The sequence below is a fragment of the Cyphellophora europaea genome (assembly GCF_000365145.1).
Source record: "Cyphellophora europaea CBS 101466 unplaced genomic scaffold supercont1.2, whole genome shotgun sequence".
Lineage (NCBI taxonomy): Eukaryota > Fungi > Ascomycota > Eurotiomycetes > Chaetothyriales > Cyphellophoraceae > Cyphellophora > Cyphellophora europaea.
The window spans coordinates 2,440,272-2,461,968 of NW_008481808.1; the positions used below are offsets into that span (position 1 = coordinate 2,440,272).

The 21,697-nt window shown below is 55.9% G+C and overlaps 9 protein-coding genes across 9 annotated transcripts; 6 read left to right on the forward strand and 3 right to left on the reverse strand.

The window, feature by feature from the left end:
- On the forward strand, positions 1 to 2,934 carry HMPREF1541_02430 (uncharacterized protein; the record flags this gene model as incomplete). Its single annotated transcript, XM_008716785.1, has 1 exon — positions 1 to 2,934. One exon carries the CDS (start codon positions 1 to 3, stop codon positions 2,932 to 2,934), a length of 2,934 nt encoding a protein of 977 aa, XP_008715007.1.
- Positions 2,935 to 3,450: 516 nt separating this feature from the next.
- HMPREF1541_02431 (ribosome biogenesis protein nsa2) lies at positions 3,451 to 4,236 on the forward strand (the record flags this gene model as incomplete). Its single annotated transcript, XM_008716786.1, has 1 exon — positions 3,451 to 4,236. One exon carries the CDS (start codon positions 3,451 to 3,453, stop codon positions 4,234 to 4,236), a length of 786 nt encoding a protein of 261 aa, XP_008715008.1.
- Positions 4,237 to 4,336: 100 nt separating this feature from the next.
- HMPREF1541_02432 (uncharacterized protein) lies at positions 4,337 to 5,524 on the reverse strand (the record flags this gene model as incomplete). The annotated part of the gene is made up of 4 exons (XM_008716787.1): positions 4,337 to 4,874; positions 4,933 to 5,084; positions 5,165 to 5,296; positions 5,390 to 5,524. 4 exons carry the CDS (start codon positions 5,522 to 5,524, stop codon positions 4,337 to 4,339), a joined length of 957 nt encoding a protein of 318 aa, XP_008715009.1.
- Positions 5,525 to 6,879: 1,355 nt separating this feature from the next.
- HMPREF1541_02433 (uncharacterized protein) lies at positions 6,880 to 10,893 on the reverse strand (the record flags this gene model as incomplete). Its single annotated transcript, XM_008716788.1, has 3 exons — positions 6,880 to 7,569; positions 7,692 to 7,913; positions 8,020 to 10,893. The coding sequence occupies 3 exons, from the start codon at positions 10,891 to 10,893 to the stop codon at positions 6,880 to 6,882; spliced, it is 3,786 nt and encodes a 1,261-aa protein (XP_008715010.1).
- A 459-nt stretch (positions 10,894 to 11,352) lies between these two features.
- HMPREF1541_02434 (uncharacterized protein) lies at positions 11,353 to 13,209 on the forward strand (the record flags this gene model as incomplete). The annotated part of the gene is made up of 1 exon (XM_008716789.1): positions 11,353 to 13,209. One exon carries the CDS (start codon positions 11,353 to 11,355, stop codon positions 13,207 to 13,209), a length of 1,857 nt encoding a protein of 618 aa, XP_008715011.1.
- A 324-nt stretch (positions 13,210 to 13,533) lies between these two features.
- Positions 13,534 to 14,760, reverse strand: HMPREF1541_02435 (uncharacterized protein; the record flags this gene model as incomplete). The annotated part of the gene is made up of 1 exon (XM_008716790.1): positions 13,534 to 14,760. The coding sequence occupies one exon, from the start codon at positions 14,758 to 14,760 to the stop codon at positions 13,534 to 13,536; it is 1,227 nt and encodes a 408-aa protein (XP_008715012.1).
- A 735-nt stretch (positions 14,761 to 15,495) lies between these two features.
- On the forward strand, positions 15,496 to 17,019 carry HMPREF1541_02436 (uncharacterized protein; the record flags this gene model as incomplete). Its single annotated transcript, XM_008716791.1, has 1 exon — positions 15,496 to 17,019. One exon carries the CDS (start codon positions 15,496 to 15,498, stop codon positions 17,017 to 17,019), a length of 1,524 nt encoding a protein of 507 aa, XP_008715013.1.
- A 615-nt stretch (positions 17,020 to 17,634) lies between these two features.
- HMPREF1541_02437 (uncharacterized protein) lies at positions 17,635 to 19,493 on the forward strand (the record flags this gene model as incomplete). The annotated part of the gene is made up of 2 exons (XM_008716792.1): positions 17,635 to 17,830; positions 17,881 to 19,493. The coding sequence occupies 2 exons, from the start codon at positions 17,635 to 17,637 to the stop codon at positions 19,491 to 19,493; spliced, it is 1,809 nt and encodes a 602-aa protein (XP_008715014.1).
- Positions 19,494 to 20,615: 1,122 nt separating this feature from the next.
- On the forward strand, positions 20,616 to 21,488 carry HMPREF1541_02438 (uncharacterized protein; the record flags this gene model as incomplete). Its single annotated transcript, XM_008716793.1, has 1 exon — positions 20,616 to 21,488. The coding sequence occupies one exon, from the start codon at positions 20,616 to 20,618 to the stop codon at positions 21,486 to 21,488; it is 873 nt and encodes a 290-aa protein (XP_008715015.1).
- Positions 21,489 to 21,697: the final 209 nt, after the last annotated feature.

Consider the following 21,697-nt stretch of genomic DNA (forward strand, 5'->3'; position numbering starts at 1 on the left):
ATGGAACCTGAAGGCTATGACAGTGATGTCTCTGCCACGGCGTCTGACAGGTATCGGGCCGCCAGCCCGCCCGCCATTCCCGCCAAATTTCCCGTGGCTATGGGCCGACTCGAATCATCAGAGGCTGTTGACGCCCGATTAAGGGACTTGAACCACGTCGAAAACCAGAATAACGCCAAGCTCGAGCGCCTACGCGCCAAAAGAAAACGGATGGATGAAAGAATCGCCCAAAAGCGCGATGTTCAGGACCGTAAAATCAAGGCCATCATGGATGCTCGTCAGCGCCGTGATAGCGCCATTGCTGCTCGGCGTGCCCGAGAGGATGCCGAATTCAGACGCGTTATGGAACAGGTTGATGAGGAGGAGGATCATTTGCGCCGGCGTCTGAAGGCCTTGAAGAGAGGTTTCCCAGACGAGTCGCCAGTCCCAGCTGGGCGCAGCATTTCTACTGCTTCGACTTCACCTCCAGGTCCGACCTACTCGACTATTCCACCACCAGCAAAGCGACACCAGTCAAATCCTCCCGGCCAAACTCAATCACCGTTGCTGACTCAAGGTGGAGCTCCTCCCTCTCAACCTACCGCTCAAGCCCCTTCCTACTCGTTCTACCAAGGTGGTACAAAGCCGTATTCTGTACCATACCACAGCAGTTCCGCCTATAGCACTGTCCCGCCTCCGCCTGCGACGCACGCTATTCCTCCGCAAGTCCCTTCTCAGCCATCGAATGATCGATCCCCTTTTGGCATTAATGGCCGTCCAGCATCGCCCCTTAGCAGACCACCTCTCACCACACCGGTGCCACCCACGTCTGCGCTCTCGACGGCCCCACCACCAAGACAGACCTCATCGACGTATGATACGCGCCCCCCACCACCGACAGCAGCCAGCTCCGGCTTCGCCACCATCAACGCTCCGCCGCCAAGTTCTGGTTTTGCGACTATCAATGCCCGCTCTGCTGCTACACCACCCAGCAGCAACAGTCCCCTCGCGCGGTCTGAACTCGACCATTCTAAGTCTGCACTTACTCCTTCGGCTCACCCCGAGAATGCCACAGGTGCCAAATCTTCGTCCGCCAATTCTACACCCGCCGCAACCGGCAAGAGAACGCCCTCCACAACGCATCCATACCAGATGTCAGAAGCCTTTGCCAATCGGCATCACCATTGCGAACGGGTGGATGATCTCAACCGTGGTATTTGGACATCTCACGGCCCCGGTGGCACACAAGAGCACCCCACAGGCCCTCCTGTCGAGATGTACTTGCGCTGCAATCACGACAACTGCCGGCGCATCGACTGGCGTACTGTTCACGGCTTACAATGCCACATTGTCAAATCGCACGAGCAGCCAAAGGGCACGATTGGGAGTCTCGAAAAAGCTTTGGACAGATATGGTGTACCGGTCAAGGAGGTGGAGGAATATGAGAAGGAGCATGGAGAAGGGATGGGTGGGACGATGGCTGACCCGAAAAACATGAAGATTAAGAACAAGACGAGGGAGGTCGGAGGAGGGCGCAAGAGCACGCCAGGGGGCTCCGGAGTGGATCCAAATGTTCGGCCCGCTGGGTATAAGCCCTCGCCAACCGCAAGCCCAACGGCCATGCACTCCGTGCCCAGATTTTCAGGCCCAGGTCATTCGCCTGTGAGCGCTTATGGAGCGCAGACCACGCCGGGAGACCACGGAAGGCCCTATGCACCAACTACAGGACCAGCATGGAACAGCGTCAACAGCGCGTATGGACCGCCCAGAGCCACACCAGTGGTGGACACCAATAAGCAGCTACAGGGAGATGCAGTAATGAAGGAAGCACCGGCTGCGCCGCCTTCGAAAGCGCCCGGCTCTGCGTCAGGGCCGCAGCCGGCGACTGGCCAGTCTCGACCAGAGCAAAAGGCGTACGAATTTGTGCCCAAGCCATTTGAATACCCACCTCGACCGCACCCGCCAACGCAGCCAGCTGGCGACAGAATGAGTCAAGCAAGCAGCACACCCACGCCCACATCTAAATGGGGGAGTGCAGGCAGGGAAGTTCGGCCGACGCCGACGCCGACGCCTTCGCAGCCCCTACGCTGGGGTGCACCTCGGAATGGTGAGACACAGGCGCGGCCTATAGGCCACACGTGGGAACCTCGCCCATTGGGTCCTGCTGAACAGAAGCACGAATCTAAGAAGGATGCAGCAGCTTTCGGGGACGATAAGAAAGTCCCGGATGCCGATACTGTGATGGGTGGAATGCCCAGCCCTAGGCCCGACGCTGTGGCCCCTGCCAAAAGAGAAGATATAGCCCGAGAAGAAGCCCCTAAGGAGCCCGAGAAGGCAGCTGAAACCGCAACTCCGTCTGCAATAAGTTCAGTGCCGGCGCCGGCGCCGACTGCAGCCGACGATGCAATGGAAATCGATGGCGTTGAAGATAAAAAAGAAGCACCCGCCGAATCTGCGCTTGTACCATCCGCAGCTACTGAACCAGCACCTACATCTACGCTGGACAAGCCTGAAATTACCGAAGCGAAGGAAGCTACTCCTGCTGCTAGTGGTCCTGCAAGCGGCACACGCTCCGCGCAATCACCACTGATCTCCAACAAGCCTCTCAGTGCGCCGACCAGTGCAAAGCGTGTGAGTCGGCGCTCGAGCATGGCGAGGAAATTGTCTGGAGACAGCGGTGATGGACAAGCTAATGCTGCAGCTGTGCAAGCCGAAGCGACGACTGACGGCGCTGATGGTGAGGTGGCTGATGAGAAGAAATCTCTTGGTGAGCCGGTGGAGAAGGCAGAGGCAGGCGTAGAGGAGGACGGGGACGACGAAAGCATCACGGTTGCGTCAAAGGATAGGGACAGGAAGGACGACAAAGAGAGCTTGAAGGAGAAGGAGAAGATGGAGCCCCGAACGCCGCCGAGACGGGCAGCAAGCGGGAGATTCACGAGAAAGAGTAATCGGTGAGGACGGTGCTTGCTAGGGTAAGGTACAACAGGCGGGAGCTGCCCGGTCATTATCGGTCGAGCGTTGGTTGCAAGCAATGGAGTTGGGTTCTTCAGGGTAGGGTCATACTGGAACCCTCAACTGCGGGACCAGCGCATGGGCGTCCTTATGTTTGTTCGAGTGGTGTGGTTGTGCCGGACACAGCGATTTTAATTACAACGGGCCCCAGACCGAACCGTCAATAGCATAGTCAGAGTGTACAGTAATTGTGCGACTCCCCTGGGTCGTGCGGCAGGCGACGGGAAAAGAGCACATAACCATTTGATATAATCCGCTAATGAAACAAAACTGGCAGAAACAGCACAGTACATCCTCGACTTGACCTTGTATGTCGGCAGCGCTGGAGCGGAGGAAGTCCAAGGGCCACTCTTGGCACCCGGGCAGGTGGCGGGGAGAATTCTGGGCATCTGGAAAAAAAGCTGACTTTGGCCATCCACCACTGACTGACTCTATTGTCACCACACATCGACATCCACAATGCCTCAAAACGAGTATATCGAACGCTGGCAGAAGCAGCACGGCAAGCGTCTTGACCATGATGAAAAAGTGCGGAAACGTGAGGCCCGCGAAGGCCATGCACAATCCGAGGCGGCGCAGAATTTGAGAGGCCTCCGTGCCAAACTCTACCAAAAGAAGCGCCATGCAGAGAAGATCCAAATGAAGAAAGCCATCAAGGCCCAGGAAGAGCGCAACGTCAAGTCGGCGGCCCCCAGCGAGCCCTCGTCTCAGCCTCTGCCCAACTACCTGCTTGACCGATCGCAGGCGAACAATGCAAAAGCCCTCTCCAGCGCCATCAAGAACAAACGAGCTGAGAAGGCGGCCAAATTCTCCGTGCCTCTGCCCAAGGTCAAGGGTATCAGTGAGGAGGAGATGTTCAAGGTGGTCAAGACGGGAAAGAAGACGGCAAAGAAAGGCTGGAAGCGCATGATCACCCAACCCACCTTTGTCGGACCCGACTTCACCAGAAGACCTGTCAAATACGAGCGTTTCATTCGACCCATGGGTTTGAGATACAAGAAGGCCAATGTCACCCACCCCGAGCTCGGTGTCACCGTGCAACTACCCATCATCAGCGTCAAGAAGAACCCCCAGAACCCGCTCTCGACGCAGCTTGGCGTCCTCAGCAAAGGAACTGTCATCGAAGTCAATGTCAGCGAACTTGGTCTGACCACGGCTGGTGGTAAGGTGGTCTGGGGCAAGTACGCGCAAGTCACCAACGACCCTAGCCGTGATGGCTGCCTCAATGCAGTTCTCTTGGTGTGAGAAGTCGGTTGGAGTGGACAAACTACTTTTACGACATCTCTCGGTCATTCGTCTATCAATACCCAGTCTCGATGAGCAAATCCGTGGCAGCAAGATCTCTTCAGACGGTCTCCTGGAATATCTCGTGCTCGGCATAGCCCATCGCCCGAACCGCCATCTTGGCGCTATCCAACAGCCTCTCTTTCAAGGGCTTGAGATCAGTGTCTTTCTCGAAGACATTGCTCCACTTGGCCATCACGCCATACGTGGCTTTGAAGTCCCATACTTTGAGCACCCGCCAGATCCTCAGAATCTCATCAGGCTTCAAGGGGATCATGTTTGGGATGCTCCAGAGGAACATGTATGTGATCTGGCCCGGTTTGGCAGAAGTGGGGTTGTGGGCTGATGGAGCCGGAAAGATCGCATCGGCTGCGAACAGGGTGGGAATCACGGTGTTGGGCGGCGCAGTATGCATTACCTGCGAACCGGGGAAATGGCCGCCACAGATGATGGAATGAACGCCCGGCTGCAGCTCAGTGACGGGTTCAGAGAGCATGCGGAGTGTGGCGGTGGGATGCGATTGTCGGTTCAGCCAGACTGAGTCTGCAGCGGTGGTGTAGACTGGAACCTTGAAGGTGGAGGACCAGTCCGCCCATGTCCTGACAGTGTGTTAGCTCAGCTGCAGAAGCACAGCAAGGAGCAGGAGGATGTGCCTACGTGTAGAAGTGCGGATGAGAAATGACAATCATCTTGATGCCTCCCAGCTCCTGAATCCGCTCGATCGTCTCTTCATCCAGATATGCAACCAGATCCCACAAGATATTTCCATGGGGTGTCTGGATTAGTCGAGCGCTCTGCCCGATACCGAACTGCATACACGGTCAGCCCACGCCTGCCCCAGAGACGGTCAGCGGGGTCTTGCCTTTGGCTCCGTCCAGATCTCCCACACGTTCTCATCCAGCTTGACCTGCTCGAAGACGTTCTTGTACTTGTTCCCCGCCCCATCTTCCTCCCTGGCTGCTTTCATCTTTCCCAGAGTTGTCCATACCTGGCCCGTGAAAGGCACGAACTGCCGCGGATCCTATTGCCAGAAGTTACAGTCAGCCTGGATAATCGAACACACGCACGCACGAGACTTGAATACCTCGCAAATCCTGCACGATTCCATGCCTACGTCCTCCGTCACCTCGTACTGCGCGCCACAAGCTGCACATATCACAAGGTCATCACTCGTACTCAGCTGCGGAATCGGAAGGTCCATCTTCCTGCGTTTAGCTTGAGGTGAAGTATCGGAACCAGCGGACCCCATGCTGCTGGAGATGTCTTCCCAGCCCTTTTCTAGATCCGCAAAGCGCTCCGCATCCGGGGATTCCCCTTTGCACGATCAAGGAGACGCCGATATTGGACCTCCGTCAACGAACCCCGAGAGCTCAAGAGTCCCAAGAGGCAGAAAATTATCTCACGAACAAACGGACAAGACGAGCGAAGACAAACCAGAATTACGTAGCTCACTACTGTCCTGGGACAAGTGCCCAACGCCGACACCCGGTCGATTTAGGCGGGAGGCGATCGTGCCGCCACGCGCGGGCAAATCCATGTGTCCGCCCGTGTCATGCTACTGTATTCACTTGGCTTCGCTTCGCCTCGTATCGGTCTGGGGAAAGCAATCCAATGCCAGGCATGCATGAGCTGCAGCGCGTTCGAGGGCACTCGGAGGCGGACAAAGACCATCCGTTTTTGAATTGTAAGCCGTGGCCTCCTTTGGATACGGGACTCTCGAGCTCAATCGGCTACTTACCCTCGCTACCTGGCATGTATATTTTGGTCCCCAGTCCCCGCCACGCTCTCGCTACGGTCAATGGTTGACCGCCCCCATCTGCGAGACACCGTCAACATTTTTGTTGATACGGTCGCAACTGTGTCTAGCAAGATGACAGAGCACGCAGATACTTGAAGCTCGTTGAACCAGCTTTGACAACCGAAGATGCTCCTTCTCATCCATTCGGTCTTGTACGATCTCTCAATTATGTAGGATATACAACGACCCGCCTCGAGATCGAGCCTCTTGCGCGAGTACCCGTCGGTCCTTGCACGTCTCTGCAGCCTGCAGCCAAGATCCTGTGGGAGCGCAAGAGCCTTCCGAACTGGGTTCTTCAAGCTACGGCCGAAGCCATAAATATACCAGGTGTTCTCTCAACCGGCTACTCCACGGGGAACATACAACATTAGTCAACCATGGTAAACTCTTCTGTAGCTGTTCACACGGCGATAAGTCCAACGCCCACCGGAACATTGCCTCCCTGCGCCTGGAGTCCCAGATGAACCCTACGGTCTGATCGAATGGATACTCTATACTGTGACGATCCGGCTGCTGAACCGGAGACACCATCTATTTATCTATTATTCCTTCCTATTTGTGTCTTCGGAACTTTCACCTCCGAAGCTTTCCATCGCAGAAGCCGAGTAAGTGGCTTCCAGGAAAGAACTCTATCCTTTAGCAGACGTGCAGGCCAAGTACGGAGCCAGGACATACTGCATCTCCGTTGACATCATGGACTCTCGCCTGCCACGGCACGCCGGCAATCACCAGAACAGATTCACTCCTGAACATCCCTGCTCTACACCAATGCTCTTGTTGTCTTACTCCAGATCAAATTCTGGCACTCACATGTACAGCGAAGCCGTAAAAACGACGTCCCGTCGAATCATCTCCCTCGCACGCTCCATCTTCTGATACAGCGTGGGATCCCCCACCAGCCGCGCCGCACTCATGACCTCCCTGCACGTCTCATCCAGCCGCGTCACCACGCGCACAATCGTGCCCTCCATGATGCGGTGCTCCTGCACCATCTCGGCAATCTCCTTGAAGCTGACGCCGTCGGCCCAGTTATACACGACCTCGACGAGTCCGAACCTCGGCCGGCTCACAAAGTCGTTGGCGTCGTCGGAACTCAGAATCACCTGGTGCAGGATCTGATAGTGGTTGACCTTCTCGGAGATGGCGACGATGGCGTCGACGCCGCGCTTCAGCTTTTCGGTGAGTTGGGGCTCGACGTCCGTCTTCTCCTGAAACACAAAGGCCGAGAGCAGGGCGACGATTTCCTGCGGCGTGAAGTCCGCCAGCACGTTCTCGAGGATCAGTTCCGTCAGCACCAGCTCGTCGGCCGAGTGGATCTCGCAGGCGACTTTGCCCTTGAGCTGCACGCGCGATTGAGCGTCGATGAAGCCCAGGTCGGAGAGGACGTGCACGCGTTGGTTGTAGTCTGGGAGCAGGGAGAGGTTTTGGTCCGACATGAGTTGTCGGAGGGAGGCGATGGTGGTCTTGATGAGATGGGCGTCGTGCTCCAGTGCGTACTGGACGACGGGGTACGGATCAGTTCTTGCGGCCTCGTGATTTTGAGAGAGAGAGAGAGAGAGAGAGGGAGAGAGACAGAAGCAGAAGGGAAGATTCCGGGGGGTAGGGGCAGCAAACTTACGTGCTTGAGGAAGTCGGGACACTCGAGGCACTTTGCATTCTGTGCCATGTCCGCCACCCGTGCCCGCTCGGCGAGTAGTTCCCGGACCGACAGTTCGTTGACTTTGGTCCACTCTTGTTCGTCGTATGCTTTACTCGTCCAGTCCGCGTAGTCCTTGAGGAGCTCACCTTGGATGAACCGCTCTTGTTCCACGCTGGAATTGAGTATCGCTTGCGCATCGGCCTAGATTTGGGAACAGAAATTGGTAAGCATGACGGTACCTTCTTTTGTAAATGCAAAACACAACACAGTACGAGGAAGCGGGATGAGGAAGGGGGTGTTTATTTACCTTCACACGGGTCTGTGTGACAACTTCAACGTCCGCCAGGGGCACGTGCATCGCCGTGGCTTTGATCTTGAGTGGGTCCTGGGGGAGCGTGGCGAAAAGGGGGCGGAAGGCTGGGAGGTAAGGGAGGAGGACGTCGGGAGTGCGTTGGGCGTCGAGGTTCTCGAGTGCGAGGACGCGGACGCGCGGGACGGGCGTGCCTCTGATGACGCCGTCTTCGAGGAGGATGCCGACGGTGCGGATCTGGTCCTTCTTGAAGACGATCAGGCGCAGTGTGGTCCAGAGGCGGCGGCCGACGGGAGAGGCGAGGATTTTCTCGTACGCTTCCTTGGTGAGGCGCTCGTATTCGACGGCTGAGGCGTGGCAGGATTCGAGGTCGATGTCGCAGATCGGGCAAGGCTCGCGCTTGATCTTGTCCAGGTTGGCTTGTGAGAGGGAGATTTGCTTCTCGTGCTGAGGGAGCAGGGCCTGGGTGGCGTTCTCGCTGAAGCTGCGTTTAATCATCTCCTCGATCTTGAGGGCTTCGACGCGCATCAGATTGAGAATCATGTTGTAGTGTAGACGGAACTGCGAGCGGAGCTTGGTGGGCTGGCCGAGGATCATGGCGCGAAGCTCAGCGGCTGGAGGAGCCTCGCTTCTGCCGCTCGAGACAATGATCACCGTTCCCACTGTGTCGAGCCCGCGGCGGCCGGCACGTCCGGCCATCTGGGTGTACTCGCCTGGAAGGAGGTTGCGAAACTCGCGCCCGTCGTGCTTGCGATAGCCAGAAAACACAACGGTGCGGGTCGGCAAGTTCAAGCCCATGGCGAAAGTCTCGGTGGCGAAGAGAACCTTGACCAGCGTCTGTGCGAAGAGGATCTCGACGATTTCTTTCAGAATAGGCAGCAGACCTCCATGGTGGACGGCAATACCACGCTCCAGCTTTTCGCGCAGTTTTCCGATCTGCGGCAGTGCACGATCCTCGGGTTTCAATCTTGCGACGGACCTCTCTATCGTCATGTGGATGGCACTCTTCTCGGCAGCTGTGCAAAAGTCTTTGCTTCCCAAGGCGCTGGCGTTATCTTCGCAGCGCTGCTTCGAGAAAACGAAGATACAGGCAGGCAGGAGGTTGTCTTTCTTCAAAAAGTCCACGATGTTGACAAAGACATTCCGATCTTGACTTGCGGTGGTGCGGCCCGCGCCTTGGCCCCCTCTACTGATGTTTCCTTGACCACGATTCGAAGACTGACCGCCTCTGGCGCGCTGCTGCGGTCCTCCGCGTTGATTGTTTCCTCCACGCTGCGGTGGGCCACCTCTTCCTCTCTGCGCAGTAGAACCTCTCGAAGGGGCCTGAGAAGCAATTGCCTTCTGCTCCTTGATCTTGTCTGCGCCGGTGAGAATATCATTGGCAGACTTCCAACCTCGTTCGATGAATTTGCGCTCGGAGTCGACAATCTTGTGCATGCCTTTGTCGGCCCAAAGATAGTGCTCAAGAGGAACGGGACGCTTGGATGTTGAAATGACATAGATGTTCTTCTTCTTGGTGCGACCGACCCACGAGGCAAATTCGAAGGTATTGGGAATAGTTGCAGATAGGAGAATGAGGTTGATGTGGTCAGGCAGCATGATGATGACCTCTTCCCAAACAACACCCCGCTCTGCGTCGTTGAGATAGTGAACTTCATCGAATACCACGAACTCGACATCGCGGATGAGGTCTGCACCACGATAGAGCATGCTTCTTAGAATCTCGGTGGTCATGATGAGGCAGCTAGCTTCAGGATTTATCTGGACATCTCCAGTCAGAATACCAACATCATCGAACTGCTGCTTGAAGTCTCGGAACTTCTGGTTACTAAGGGCTTTGATGGGTGAGGTGTAAATCGTCTTAGTCATGTGCTTCGCTGACAAGGCAATGGCGTACTCGGCGACGACAGTCTTTCCTGCTGAGGTATGGGCAGCAACGAAAACAGAATCCCCGCTTTCCAGATGGTATACTGCCTCTTTTTGGAAGGTATCGAGTTCGAAGGGCCATGTTCGTGCAATATCAGGAACGAGCTCGTTGAAGTTGGGAATGTCCTTATTGACATCGACAACGTGAGCCCATTCTCGCCCTCTTTCACGAGCTGATGATGCTTTGAGCTGACCGTGTGGTGCGAGGGAAGGGAACTCGACTGGCAACAGCTGGTCGATATCCAGATCATCGTCGACATCTGATAATTCTTCGACTGGGGATGCCGACTGAGCGTCAATTGCGCCGTTGATATCACCATTCGCAGTGGGTTGACTTATTGGTTCATTCTCTTCCAGGGTCTTTTCCACGTCTTCGGTTTCGGTGTCCTTTTTGTCCAAGACTAAACCTCTTGTGAACCCTGGTGGAATCTTCAGAAGACCGTCGTTACTACCAAAATCGATGATGCGATTCAAACCGCTTGGCTTCTTGCCCTCACCTTCTTCTGCCTCGGCCTGCTCTTTGTCCTCAAAAGCTTGGATTGCATCAACGCCGTCCAGACCTCCGGGCGCGAACGGAAAATAGCCAGCGGCACCTCGAACAAAATCAGCTCTGTTGGCGGGCTGTCGGAGCATCGAGGTCGAGTTCTTGGCGGTGGCACTGGTTGCAGGCACTGTGACTTCCTTGTAACCAGTGACCCGGCCCTCCAGACCTTCTCTAGTGAAGCGGGTCACAGTTCGACTCTGAGTCGGGGCTATTTGGCAAATTTCGGTGTAGTCGACCTGACTGTCCCATCGTTGCTGTAGCTTGTTGAGCCATGCTGCACTGAAAGACGTAGGAGGGGTAAGGAACTGTAACTCTAGATTCGCCCTGAGTTCTTCGGCAGTGGGGCGTTTGCTTTGATAGGTTCGGATTGGTAGCACTTCGTCGGTCGAGGTGTCGGCCATGCTTGCTGTCATAATTGAGTTGAGCCAGCCCGAGAATAGGCTTCTAGTCTGATAAATTTGAGAAGCTGGACATCAGGGCAGCGCTGTAGAGACACAAAAGACCAGACGGTGGTGACGCATTGACGCCTTGAATTTATGTCTAGCGCCAAGACAAGGCATCGAGCGTGGGTCTCGCTCTCCACATTCGTCATGGCACCTTGATCACTTCGTTTTCCCTCGCGTCGCGTCTGCTGGGCTTGAGAGGCCTCTCAGTGCATCAACGGTCGAATCGAGACCACAGTCTTGTTCACTGCGCTGTCTAATTAAGGGGAACAGTACGAACCAAATCAAGACGCGTTCCCCAGGGGCTCATCTACGCGTTGCACTCCAAACTGGGACGAGCCATGCAGTGTTCTTCGGACAATCTAGAGCAGGCTGTGGCATTTAAAGCGTTGTGGCAGCACTAGCAGCACTTTCACCATGAGTATTCCCAGTGTTGATGCACAGTCATTTGTCTATCCTCAAGTCCGAGGGGTTTTGAAAACGAACAAAACCCAGAAAGATGGCCAATTCAATGTTTGCTGGAGCGCCAGATTCTGGCCATATGATGAGGCAGACGATGCGCCGATTTTTTGTCTCTCCAACAAGTCAGATATGACTGTATGTCGGATCTCGCAATCAAGCGAAGGCTCCAATATCGAGGTCCTTCGACAATTCGAGGCCACAGGCCCTGACCAGGAAGTCGCAGACTATGATCCAAACGGTGATGATCAGTACTGCTCATGCGCCTGGGCCTACATCTCAAAGGACGAGCCGCTGCTACTTGGAGCCGGCAATTCTGGTTTTATCAGAGTTTTCGACATTGTCAAAGGCAGTCTGAAGACGACGCTGGTTGGGCATGGGAACGGTGTCATCAATGAGCTCGCCACTCATCCCAAATATCCTTGGATCTTCGCAAGCGCCTCTCTCGATAAGAGCATACGGATTTGGGACTTGCGACGATGGAACTCCAAGCATGAGTCGCCGACAATCATAATCTGTGGTGCTGGCAACGGCCATAAGGAAAGTGTCCTTAGCGTCGGCTGGCACGATTCAGGGCGCTATCTCATCTCCGGTGGCTTCGACAACCGTGTCTGCGTATGGACCATTCCCGACTTGTCACCCGAGTCAGCGTTCTGGGAAGAGATATCGCCCGCGCGAACACAACGCCATTCGGACCAAGTACGAATCATCCATTTTCCACACTTCGTTACTCTGGCTATCCACCGCAACTACATCGACTGCGTAAGATTCTGGGGCGACAACATCCTCTCCAAGGCGACGGAAGAGCATAAGATTGTCCTCTGGAGAATGACTGGCTTCAACTCCCGCCTGGAACCCCCCGACGACGTCCTAGCACCGAAAGCGGAGGAACACCTTGACACCCGCAACGGTTTCATTAGACAGCTCAAATCCGGAGGAAACGGTGTCACCAAAATCATCACCGATCCATTCTACCGCACCAGTCTCCCCTACCAGCGCCTCCTAGAGTTCCAGGCGCCGCACACCCTCCCTTTCTTCATCCGCTTCGACATCCTCAAACGCTCACCCACCTACCCCGACGTCCACGACGTCCTCGCCATCGGCAACACAAAGTCCACCGTCCAATTCTGGGACCTCGAGGCCCTAGAACGCGGTCACGACTACAACGTGGGCGGCGGCGGGCGCGGCGGCCGCCGACCCCGCGGCCAAAGCTCCCGTAGGGGCGTGGCCCAGTCCATTCACAAGGTCGGCAGCCGTCGCGCCCAACTCTCTCTCGAACGCAGCGAATCCGCCTCAGCCTCTTTAGCCAGCGTCGGCGCAGACACAGGCACCGGCACCGGCACCGGCGCCAGCACGCCCGCGTCCCTCTCCCCTTCGCGCTCCTCTCCGCCCCTGCGCTCCAACTCCACCGACGCCACCTCCATGATATCCGACACCTTCCACCACCAGCAGCAGCAGCAGCTTGGGCTCGGCCTCCTCGCCCACCCCAACCTAAGCCTAGGCCTAGGCCTAGGTCTCGACAACACAACTACCGACAACGCGCCGCCCACCCTCGAGCCCGCCGAGGACCGCGTCCGCTTCCCACTGAACCACCACAACACGCCCCTTAAGAAGGCGCACCGCGCGGTCGGGTTCGGCAAGGAGTTCGAAAAGGACTTTACGGCTCGGGGCGTGGCGTGGAGTAACTGTGGGCGATGGTGTGTGGTGGCCGGGGAGACGATCGAGATGCTGCATGTGGAGAAGGGGAAGGAGCGCAAGTTGGTGCAGATCGGGGCTGCGGTGCTGTTGGGGCGGGACTTGCCGTACGTGAATTGAAGATAGAGGATAGAGGCGTGAAAGGGGCTTTCTGCGACGCGATGGACACTGTTGCGTCACTCACGTCAGGGGACATGGGCCTACGTCGGTAATTTCAAGTATCGTTGTAGTCTTAGCTTCATTCAAAACTTTCTGTCAAGAACCTCTTTTCCTGGCTTCGTATCTCATTGCTCATGGCCCATCGTGTCGGCGCTTTTGTACAAATACAGTCATTCCTAGCCAACAAGTGCCTATCGCCCCTCGCCAGCATAAAGATTTTCAATCAGTCAGTCAATCAATCATAGAAAAACTCCTTTTACCAGGCGACATGCCCCGCCGCACCCTCTAAGCTCGGCCGTGGGCAACCACCTCGGCGTACACGTCCTCCGGCAGCTCCCGCGCAATGATCAGCGTCTGCTCAATGATCTTGGCCGCGTCCAGCATGGGGAAGCTCCGCAGCAGTTTGCCTGGACTTGCGCTATCGTACAGCTTCTGCCGCATCAGAAGCAGCTGTGCAACCACGCAGATGACGTTGAGGTGCACACCGAAGGCAAAGAGGAAGTCCCACAGCTTCAGAACTTCAGGGAGCGGAGGCGTGCAGGCGCAGAGGGTGAGGACGGAGGGGAAAGCATAGATCTTGGCGGGGAGTCTGTGGGTGTCGAGCAGATAGGCTGCGAGAGTGGGTTCGCGATGGGCGAGGATGCGGTCGATTAGGTCCAGGCCGGCGTGCACGCCGGACATGGTAGGGGAAATGTAGGTTGGTACGTGTTGGGTGAGGAGGCAGGTAAGGAGGGAGTAGGCCTGGGCTTCGGAACGAGAAGCATAGAGGAGGGGTGCGGACAGGACGTTGACGCCTTGCACGTAAAGAGTTTGTTTTATGGAGGCGGATGTAGTGTTTTGCTCGTCGTGTACGCGCCAGGCAGTCGCGTTGAGGACACGGGTGAGGGAAGCGTTGGTGACCCGACGTTGAAAGAGGGCGTCGGTGGCAAGGGTACGGAAGACATCTTGCTGGATTTTGTTATATGCAGGAGATTGGCCGCGATGGATGAGAGCGAGGTATTCTTCCGTAGGGAATGGACCGATATTGAGAAGGGCAAGCCAGAGGTAGATGCGGTAGTCGGACATGCCTTCTTTTGTGGCTGTAACTCCAGAGGATAGGATAGAGCTACGGAGCAGCGTTATTGAGTCGGCGGCTGTTGTGCCCGGAGGAGGACCATCGCGAAAGGTCAATTCCAGACTGCTCTTGCGGGCGTGAGAGGAGGCTATTGAGTGGTTGGTGGGCTTGCGGTTCGTCCGCTGCCGCTCGACGGGTACAGGAGCATCGCTGATTGCGCGGGCGCGGGAGGGCATGACGAGATTTGTAGTTGAGGTCGAGGTCAATTGTTCTTTCGACGGTTTTGTGCCCATGGCTGCTCGTCGAGCACTGGCTTGAGTGGACAGCTGTGCATGGGATTTGGTACTACGGAGTGCTCGATTTGGTTTCTCTGGTGATTCTGGCAAACGGAGGGATGCGGGGTCCGGCTGAGGGAGCACACCGCGTTTGTGTGGTGAGACGGAGTGTGAGGCACTCATGATTGCAGAGCTGGGAGTGTGAGGAGTAGTCAATGAAAACTGGAAAAGCTACAAGCAGTGAAGGATGTCAACGTCACGAATCAGCAATGGCTCACAGCTTTGGGTGCGAGAACGCGAGACGCGGTGGCTGGAAATGGATCGCGTCTGGGCGAGGCTGCATATAGAGGTGGGGAGGTCAAGCGGCTCTATGGGTCTGGGATCGCTATCGACTTCTGTCCGCTTGGATCCTACGCAGTCAACACCCATATGAATATAAATAAGTCTTGAAGGTCGCCAGGCTCATCTGCTACGTCAATGAGCCATCTTCTGATCAACAGTTTCGATAAGCATGGCGGACACGAGCGGTCTTCCACTTCCAGCTGGGCGAGCTCGGATCGAAGCTTTACCCAAGACGGCTCGCCCGAAGCAGCGACACCGCCTAATCTTGGGCTTTATGCCGCCCTCAAGCTTCTCTTGGGTTGGCGGGTGGACCACTGTACCCAAGCCCTGCAGTTCCTCCCCACCTCAACCTGTGGAATGCTGAATTTTCTCGGGGTCGGCGGCCCATACCAAAGCTGTTCGACTAATTATGCAAGAGATGCACATGGAACCTCTTAGCTACAGGTAGGGTCATAGCATGCTGAAAGAGCTGCGCTTGGTCTTCCCTCCTTACTGTCTGCTGCAGTCGTATTGATCGCAGCTATGATTCGAATATGAAGCCCTAGATTAAACCATCTTCCGTGGCTCCGAAACGAAATGCCTGCCGGTCCCGTCTCCGAGACCACCTCGCTCCTTCGGAAACCATCCTTTGATGCGGAAGGCCTGTCAGGCGTCGCGGGGGCAAAGGACGCTACCCATGGCCAGACGGTCGCTGAATACGGCACGAGCGACAACGTGGAGGCGGCAGATCTAAAATATCCAGACGATGAAACGACATGGCAAGAGGAAATCCGATATCTTGCCAGAAATTCTCCGCCACTGATTCTAACATACCTGCTGCAGTACTCATTCAGCCTGGTGACCGTCTTCGTTGCGGGCCGTCTTGGAACCGAGGAGCTAGGTGCAGCGTCTCTGGCTTCTATGACCGCCAATATCACCGGCCTCTGTGTATACGAAGGGCTTGCGACATGTCTCGATACCTTGACTTCGCAGGCATACGGCAATGGGAAGAAGCAACTTGTCGGTCTGCATATACAACGAATGTGCGCCTTGATGTGTCTGGTTACCGTGCCTATAGGTACCATCTGGCTTTGCTCGCCTCTTATACTGCCACATCTTGTACCAGAGAAAGAAGTTGCGCTGCTTGCGGGCAAATTTATGCAGATCTATCTCATCGGTGCACCTGGGTGGGGGATCTTCGAGGCCAGCAAACGCTTTACTCAGGCTCAAGGCAACTTCAATGCTTCGCTGTGGGTGCTCGTCGTCTGCGCTCCATTCAATATCTTCCTGAATTGGCTTTTGCCCTTCCAGCTCGGCCTCGGCTTTGAAGGCGCGGCACTTGCTGTGGCTATATCAAACACTCTCCAGCCCATCGTCTTGGCGCTGTATGTCCGCTTCTTTGCGCCGGCCACACTGGAATGTTGGCCCGGTATACAGTGGAAGCGGATAGCACAGAACTGGGGACCCATGATTCGCCTGTCGATTCCGGGTGTCCTGATGACGGCTTCTGAATGGCTGGCGTTCGATATTTTGACGTTTGCTTCCAGCTATCTTTCCGCCGAGCACTTGGCTGCGCAGTCTGTTGTCATGACTGTCTGTGTTGCCATCTACCATCTCCCATTCCCAATTTCAATTGTTGCCTCGACACGTTTCGGAAACTGGATCGGTTATGGCGCCCTCAACGCCGCCCGGAAGACGTGGAGAACGCATTATATGCTCTTCATTTGCATCGGGCTCTGTGACCTTGCGCTCTTGACATCTCTGCGGCACGTGATAGCCGGTGTCTTCACATCCGATGAAGTTGTGAGAGCTATCATAGTGCGCGTCCTGCCCATCGTGGCCTCGGCGCAATTGTTCGATGCGTTGCTAGCCATCTCAAACGGGCTGCTTCGAGGACTGGGCCGCCAGAAGATTGGTGGCTGGATAAACCTGGCGGTGTACTATGTTTTCGCTCTACCGCTCTCGTTTGTCCTCACCTTTGGTCCTCCCAAATTGGATATAGAGGGTCTTTGGATCGGGCCTTGTCTTGGACTCGGGCTAGGCGCTTTCACCATGTGGTCTTATATGAAACTCACGGACTGGACCAAAGCGGTCGAAGACGCTCGGGCGAGGGAAGAGTGATGAATCGTGTGTCTGTGTCTTCTGACCCAATCTGATTCATGAGCTCACGTAGAAGCTTGTAGCCGAGAAAGATCAAAACAGTATCCATCGGCTTTGGGTTCCTCTTACTCAGCCAAATTGGCGCATCAGCACCGAGATGCCGGACGCCTTGCGAGCAAGTAGACAGCACGACATTTTCACTACGTGAGCAGATCCACAGAATTCGCATACACGATAATGCCGGCTGGAGCTGTGATTACCCTCAAACCTTGGCTTCTTCTCATTCCCAAGTCTCGGTGATTCCATCCTCGCTTCGCAACGTCCATGAGACCATAAGGACTGCCAAAATGAGACCAAGGGCAGCTAGGCCACCAACCAGAGTAGTACTTATACTTGACACAATGCGAGTCAGCTGATACACTCCTAGCTGACCTCAGGCTCAGATGGAATGATCAATGAATAAGTTTCCACTTACAGGATGACAACCATTCACTGCTCACCCTAGGCTGCGACCACACACCTCGTGTTTCGGTCAACAAACGTCTTCCATCCTTTGCTCCTACTGCCCGCTCCCACTTACAACCCTATAAGGTACTGTGTCGCCAATTCTTCCAGCGAGTATACCCTTAAGTCAAAATGGCAAAGGACATCGACCTGGCAGCATACCTCTTGAAGCGCCTGCGGCAGCTGGGTGTGCAAGCCTGTCACGGTGTGCCAGGAGACTACAATCTGATGGCGCTGGACTATGTCGAGCCAGCGGGTCTCAGGTGGGTTGGAAATGCCAATGAACTGAGTGCTGGCTACGCGGCCGATGGCTATGGCAGAGTCAAAGGTAAATGACAACTCACCTCATATCTGCGCCAGACGTCTAATTGCCAACAGGCATCTCTGCAGTCTTCACAGCGTTTGGAGTCGGTGAATTGTCCTTGATCAACGCCATCGCCGGAGCCTACGCGGAATACTCGCCTGTGGTCCACATTGTGGGCACGCCTGCCCTTCCAGCTCAGGAGAGTGGCGCCTGCCTTCATCACACCCTCGGCGATGGAAGGTTTCGAGTGTTTGCAGAAATGGCGGCGAAAGTGACAGTCGCACAGGCCAACCTGGTGGATCCTGGCACCGCCGTTGACGAGATCAATAGAGTCCTTGCAGAATGCATCCGTCAAAGCCGTCCGGTCTACATCGAGTTACCGACAACGTCCGTCAAAATCAAGGTGCCATCATCTGCTCTCGAGAAGCCATTGAGGTTGAAAAAAGCCAATGCCGGTGAGGGACTTGAAGACACGGTCGTTGACCAGATTCTGGACAAGATCTACGTGGCAAAACAGCCGTTGATAATCGTCGACGGCCTCACCCGGCGCTTCGGTCTGACCGAAGAAGTCGACGCGCTGGTCAGGGTCACCGGCTTCCCGACCGTCAGCACACCGTTCGGCAAGGGCATACTAGACGAAAGCCTTCCCAGCTACCGTGGTGTCTATGCCGGGGTTGCCGACAAGAACACTCCCAAGTCGTGGGTGGACGCACGCGACCTCGTTCTCAAGTTCGCACCCCTGGACTCAGATGTCAACACCTTCGGGTTTTCTACACTCACAGATACTCAAATCACCATACAGTTCCACAAGTACTCTGTGGAGGTTGGCGGAAGCAGTCAGCATGCGCAGCACCACAACCTCGATATCAAATCTCTGCTCCGCAAGGTTCTGGCTCGCCTCGATCCAGCCAAAATACCGCGGTATGATGCCTTTTCTAACGAGAACGGAGGAGGCCATTCCTCTAGACTCAAATATCCGCCTTCGACCAAAGCTGAGGATGCCTTGACGCAGAATGTGTTCTGGCCTCGCATGTCTGCGTTCCTACGGCCCCGCGATGTGATTCTCACTGACGCGGCTACATCACTCCTAGGGATCACAGACATGATCTTACCACCAGAGAGCATGATCATCAATTCAGTCATGTGGGCGTCCATCGGTTTTGCGGTCGGTGCGGCACAAGGGGTGTCAATTGCTCTGCAGGAAATGCTTGCAAAGGGCACCCGGTCGGCGGGTCGAACAATCCTTTTCGAGGGAGATGGCAGCTTCCAGATGACAGTGCAGGCCATCAGCGACATCATCCGCAATCGACTGGACATTATCCTATTCGTGATCAACAACGATGGCTACACGGTCGAACGCCACATCCACGGCCTCGATGCAAGATATAATGATATCCAATCATGGAGATACTTAGAGGCGCCGAGCTTCTTCGGAGCGCCCCAGGACGATCCATCCTACCCAGTTGTGACGCTCCAAGTGGCTACTTGGGCAGAGCTCGACAAGATGTTGGCTGATGAGACGGTCCGCGCTGGCAAAGGTCTGGTGATGGTGGAGCTAATCTTTGGACGATATGACTGTCTTGAAGTAATGACCGAGCTGCTCAGATCAGCGACGAAGAGGAATGGCGGTGAGACGGCGACTGAGTTCGAGGCCATCAAGTCTTCGCCTGGAGAGAACCCACCATGATGAAGATGTACGTACCTTTGGACGGAGGCCCCGATGTGGTGCGAGAGACAGCCGACAACGCGACCAAGGGACGGACGTAGCGAAGACGGCCAAGATGGACTTCGCCGCCCCCTTCCGCCTTCTTTGCCTTCTTGCCATCAATCATCGTCCATGTTCCGTCTTCCGTTTCCCATTTCCTAGACGTCGGTCCAGCCGTCTCAAACTTTCATTAGATGCCGATCGGGCTGCAAGATCTGATAGCTAGTCTCGCAAAACCTAGCGCTGACGCCAATCAGAAGATGGCCTGGCCTCGGTAAGATCGAACCCTGAACGGTGGGCCTGTGCTGGGGGCGAGCAAGGTTTTCTGGTTTGGAGGCGTGATCCCAGCCGAGCTGAAAACGACGTCTTAAGGCTCGTAAAGTCCAGAAATGCTGCTCAATGGCCTATGCCCTGGACCGTACTCCGTACCACTCAGATGAAGGCTTGTCGACACTCCAGCTGATACTGCCACCCACAGGCCGTCTTTGGAGGACCAAAAATTCCTTTCATCGGGCAAAGGCGTGTACTCGGTGCTGTCAAAGGCGCAAAATCTGGCCGGGCCTGGCTTGTCAACAGAACCTTGCTCCCGCTCTTCGCCGTTTGACTCAGCTTACAGTGGCACAACCCACAGCTCGTTCTGTCCATGGCAATTTGACAGCTTATGTCAGTGCGCAGTGGTTTGCGCCGTAAGTGGTGCGATGTTCATGATCCCCGCTCCACGTTCGCGTGCCTGTGATGTCTGGTGACGCTGCGCCGGTGTCCAACAGTCCACATCATGCTGCTAGAGGTGGCTGCCGGCTTTTGTCCAACGCACAGGCCGACCGAACCATAGAGGGCGGTCGCGCTCGTCTGAAGCTCGGTTGGCGGAACAGTCTGGCTAGTCTAGATCCGCTTCCCGCCACGAGGCCATGTTGCTACTCGCCATGGCTGGCGTCCCGTGTTGGTATATGTATAGTAGGTGGCATCCTGGTTGATTACTGACCGAGCAGGGATACTCATACGATAGGAGTGGACGGACCATATTTCTCCTCGTGCAATCTACCATCTGTTTCTAGGGTTCAACCTTTCGATTCCTCGCCCTCTACTTATGTCACTCCAGCAATCATGGCTTCCAATAGCATTTTGCTGCCGGTAGCGGACCAAAGCCCATCAACAGCGGGAAGCCTCAGACAACTATCTTCACTCTTTCCCGCCGCCCCAGAACTGCTGTCCCTCACCGTCGGCATCCTTCTGGGAGCCACAATCTTCTCTTACCGTCGTCGGAGATCCGACCACCAACGCCAAGACCTGGAAAGCATTGCCGTTGCGCGCGAGCCAAAGGACCAGCTGCCCACTCCACCCCCACATCCCCTCCTATCGCTGCCGCAATCGCCGCCGCCGCCCCTATATGATGCCCAAAGCACTAAACCACCGCCACCCCCATCCGCATTCACAGACCTCCCACCACCCCTCCGTACGACCCTCCACTCTCAGGTCGGCCCCCCCGTGACCAGCACCGACCTCGCCTCTCGGCCCTGGAGGCGCGTCACGTATCCTTTACCGCGCCACCCCTGTGATCCGCGGGCCACCGAAGTCCACGTCACTCAAGGGGTGCAGTTCTTCCTGCAGCCCGAAAGCCTGCTGCCAATCGATGGCAACGGCGACGGCGACGCGGCTGCCTCCGAGAAGCAATCGCAGCAGCAGCAGCAGCAGCAGCAGCCACGTCAAGCAAGGCAGTGGCGGAAACGCCGCATCATGACATTCGAGGCCGTCGCCAGGGATCCAGATGAGGAGGAAAGTAGGGATGGTGGCGGGAGACGTGCGGCCCCCCCACCGTCCGGAGACGATGCGCAGGTCGCGGGAATCGGTGCGGGCGCGGGCGCCGCCATCCTCGGGTTCGGGACTTCACCGCCCGTGGTACAGGAATCGGTCGTCGTCAACGTCGTCAGCGAGGCCGACATGTGGGCTAAGATGCGAGGCGTCGAGATTGAGATCTAGTTTTTAACTCCGTTGAGCGAGCAGAGCAGGGCGTTATGGGGAGGTTGATTTGTGGGGGAAAATGAATCACGTGCGAATATGGCTATCCTAAGGCATAATGCATGCGCGGTCTTTGGGAGTATGGCAGACAGCGGGAAAGTAGGGGGCTCTTCATAAAGCATTTTTGTATTTGGTCATGCTTTTGACGCTCGAGCGATGCGCCAGGGGGG